Source organism: Limulus polyphemus, unplaced genomic scaffold (genome assembly GCF_000517525.1).
Source record: "Limulus polyphemus unplaced genomic scaffold, Limulus_polyphemus-2.1.2 Scaffold2002, whole genome shotgun sequence".
NCBI classification, from domain to species: Eukaryota; Metazoa; Arthropoda; class Merostomata; order Xiphosura; family Limulidae; genus Limulus; species Limulus polyphemus.
The window spans coordinates 174,403-178,694 of record NW_013667612.1 but is presented as its reverse complement, the minus strand read 5'-3'; the positions used below and the strand labels follow the sequence as shown (position 1 = coordinate 178,694).

The following is a 4,292-nucleotide window of genomic DNA, read 5'->3' as shown; positions in this document are numbered from 1 at the left end:
TACCTATTCTGTATATAAAGTCACTGGTAGATCTTTGTCAATTTTTTATATAACTTTGCTATCAGATCTATTGTTCCTCTTGAACTTGCATTATTGAAAAATAATACTAACCACCTTAAAAATTCTTTGTTTACCTTTCAAATCAAATGTTTTATTGTACAACATTCATCTAGTATGCTACTTGTAGATGGAGATAGCCATAGAAAGTGGCTACCCAGCACTACAGTGAAAAGTGGGTGAGAAACATGTTATTGAGTTACTGTTTAGATGCTGAAATATTAGTTAATTGCCTGCAGTGAGGTAACAAATTATTAGGAGAATCATTAGGATTTTAATTTAATATATCACATTTGAATTATTATTTCTGTCTGTAAGAGTAATAAAACATTGCCAAATAAGTTCATATAACATAATAATCATTCTGCACTTAATGATTGTTAAGTTACTGGGATAAATTCAGCTTAATGCCTAACCCTTGTGTGACTATGTGATATATTCGTGCACATTAAGGGTTTTTTTACTTTCTATAATAATATAGAAACTTCAGAAATTATTGATTATTTAGTTTCCACACTATCATGCGGGAACACATGGTCTAGAGAGTTGCTAACTTGTCTTGTTCTAGTTGCTTCATCCCTTGCTCTCTCTCGCTCTCTCTAGTAGTTGATGTCTACTGTGCCAGCAGAGATCTTTCAGTTTGTATATGGAATCTGAATTGAATGGGTAACTTTTAAATATCTATGGCTGACTGAAGGTGACATTCAACCAGTTTGTCAGGGAATATAGGTCAAAAGGTGATGCTATCAACTGGACAAAAAAAGCAAATTAATTTTCTGGAACCGAGCACACGTTCTTAGTTCAGTTTTTTGTCAGTTGACCAACATTAAAGACCTAATCTTTTTGTAGAAATTTTTTGTGTTTAGTGTTGGAACATTTGATCTTGAGAGAAAGAAAGTGACAATACTTAAACACCAACTAAGGGAGAAAGGACTGTAGAGTCATCCATAATGGGTATCTGCACTAGTATTCTTTTTTTTTATTGTTTAATTAAAGATTCTGTTTGTTGATTCATCAAAATGTATCCAGCTTTGTTATTTATATGCTAAAGAGAAAACTCTGCTGTTACTGTGGATTAATCTATGCGATACTTCTTGGGAAATCAGTCTCATCTGTGAATATCACAATAGTGCTGTCTCCTACTTCGTTTTACATCATAAAAGTATTTGTTATGACTGTGGATTAATCTATCTGATACTTCTTGGGAAATCGGTCTCATCTGTGAATATCACAATAGTGCTGTCTCCTACTTCGTTTTACATCATAAAAGTATTTGTTATGACATTTGCAGATTTCTTTATATTGTTATTGTGATTCTCTTGCATTTTATGCTTTGTATCGATGATAATTGGTTAGTATTTTTTTTTTCCTATTAGATCATTTGAACCAATTCTGCGTTTATTACATGTTGACCATACTCCTGAAGCTCATCATTGGGCTGTATGGGCTCTTGCAAACTTAACACGAGTTTATCGTAAGTTTCTCTTTGGTATACGAGAAGTATTGTTTTTGTTGTTTGAAAGCATAAAATTTTTAATATATGTAATTTTATTATATTTGATACGTGTGTTGCTGGTTGCAATGTGCATACGTAATAAAAGGGTATAACATTAAAATACTAATGTGTGTGTGTATATAATAAATTTGCTAAGTTATGTTTATTGCATCAAATGAAACTTAATTTCATTCACTTTGACAGTGTACTTTAAGAAAAAAATGTTAAATTTCAGTGTTTAGAAGAATTGCTACCATGTTTTTGTTGATGTAATAAATTTCCTAATATTTAGCTGAAAAATACTGCTCACTGATTAGAAGTGAGAATGGCATTGAACTGTTAGAAAGATTACTTGAGAATCCTGTATGCTGTCAACAGATAAGGGATCTTGCTCACATGGTTATAGAACAATGTAAAAGGTAAGTCACTTGAGAGATTTTAAATGTGAATTAATACATAATTTTAAAGTAACGTAACATAGTATAACAAATAGCAGAAGGTACTTTCAAGTATCTGTGTTATATGGTTATTTTGTTATTATAATTGGTATATACTTTTTTTTTATGAAATGCTTCATAAATTGATAAGAGATATGCCATAAATTTTGATTCTTATAAAATATAGTGAATTATATGTAGGTGTGACTTGACATGTTTGAGATGTGATGACAGGATGTAAGAAATCAATACTACACCATATGTGGTAGCACTAGTGAAGAATTTACACACATTGTCACAAGTATAAGAAGTAACTAAGAAATACTTTCACAAAAGTGCTAAGAACAGATCTGAATTTTTTGTAGATATAATCAGTCTGTTAGCTTTAGACCAAGTTGATGTAAAACAAATTAGAGATTTAAAAATAGTTTGCTCCCAGGTGTAAGATTACCCACTACCTTCTAATATTTGTTTCAATTTTTTTTCATTGTTACAACCATTGCAATATAGTTTTTATTTTATTTTTACATTTAACCAGCTTCTTCCATGTGCACATTTCCTATATACAAGGTTCCAGTTGTGTATTAAGCCTAGATTGAACATTTTTCTTTTAATATAATAGCTTACTACAATTCTAAGTTAACAGCATTAATTTCAATGGGAGTGTTATTTTTCTGTGCGTATATGTGTAATGCTTCGTAACTTTATACATTTGCAGAATAGTTTTAGATTTTGCTACAAAATGTTAAAACTTTGTAATTTGACCATTATGCTCTCTCCATTAGAACTAAATTTATACACAAATATAGAGATTTTTAATTGTAAATTCTAGTTTCTGTTACTTTTAGTTTTTTAAACATATCTTGGTTATTTTGGTAACTTGTGTTTGGAAAATTGTAGTAATTTGTGTTCTAATTTTGTAACCATGCTATGATTGTTTTTTTTATATAATGTTTTTGTATATTTCAGTTTTAAAGCAGAGGAAATCAATGAAGAGGACAGCTAACACTTTTCTTTGAAGAACAGACAGACTCTTTTAATAACATACAAAGAAAATAATAAATTCTTCACCTTCAGAATTTGTTTAATTTTTTTTTTTTTACATGTAAATGTGCTTGGATTTCTTTTAAAAAACTGTAGTCCTTGTTGTTTGAGTAATTTAGATACCACATAATATATAATACAAAAGCTACTCTACCAAAAAAACTGTGAAAGTTTGTTAAATATTTTCGGAATTATATAGTGCATGCATAGGATACATTTGGGTACTCCTTTTTGCTTGAGATTTATCTGCCTATTTCTTATGTCCTGTATTTGGGAATTGCTGAACATTAATTTCATGCCTTTTCCTGTCCAACAAGGATTGTTATGTCAGAGGGTGAAAAAAGTGAATGTTTAATTTTTGTATACGTACATTAATCTTATTTTATTTGTGTTAATGTTTTGCAAAGGTTTTTGTCTGTTTCATTAAAATACATTTTCAAAAGTTTATCTTTCAGTGCTGTAATGAAACTATACACTTCTAGATGCACTACTTGATATGAAAACTGATATTTACATAAACTGTACCTTCAATGAAGCATTAGGCATGGCCTAGTGGTTGACCGAGAGTCTACACTTAATGGCCATGCCACAAAATGGAACTTCACACTTTGGACACATATTAAGAGTGACTGTAAAATACCACTATTCGCTAAAAGTACAAACCAAGATTTGACAGTGGTTGCTGTTAACTAACTGTCTTCCTTCTAGTCTGTCAGTTAAAAATTAGGGATGGTTAGTGCAGATAGCCCTAATGTAGCTTTATAAGGAAAACCAAAACAAACAAACCTCCATTGGAGTTAACGCATAATGTACTAGTTTTTATTTATGTTACATCTGAATTTTTGTACAGAATGCAACAGTAGAACAAATTGCATATTTCATTTTGTTGTGTTGCAGGAAATTAAAGTTTTTTTAAAAAAAGTATACCTCCAAACAGTAGTTCTCAACCTTGTTTGGCTCGGGACTCATTTATAAACATTGATGGTCACTCGCGACCTAGTAAGTAGTGTTAGTGCAAAAACATCTGAAGACCCAACTATAAGTTGTGACCCATAGGTTGAGAAAGCCTGTCCTAAAGGTATTCACTGTTTCTGCTGTAGCTTGTGTGTGTGATGTGAAATTTGAAGTATTTGTGATATGTGATTTTAGCTGTTCTTTAGTTTTTTATATGATTTATATTAAAGTGATTGGACTGTTTTCTAATTTTTATTTGCTATTTTGATATTATTAAGAAGATGATTACATATTACTGAGCAAAA

General features: G+C 30.4%; 1 protein-coding gene across 1 annotated transcript in view; it reads left to right on the top strand.

The window, feature by feature from the left end:
* Positions 1-3,478, top strand: part of LOC106465623 (protein zer-1 homolog) — a 45,408-nt gene extending 41,930 nt beyond the window's left edge. Inside the window, exons 15-17 of the mRNA XM_013925858.2 lie at positions 1,434-1,531; positions 1,845-1,971; positions 2,959-3,478. Of these exons, the coding sequence (XP_013781312.1) occupies positions 1,434-1,531; positions 1,845-1,971; positions 2,959-2,995 (262 nt within the window). The 3' untranslated portion in view covers positions 2,996-3,478. The remainder of the gene's footprint in view (positions 1-1,433; positions 1,532-1,844; positions 1,972-2,958) is intronic.
* Positions 3,479-4,292: the final 814 nt, after the last annotated feature.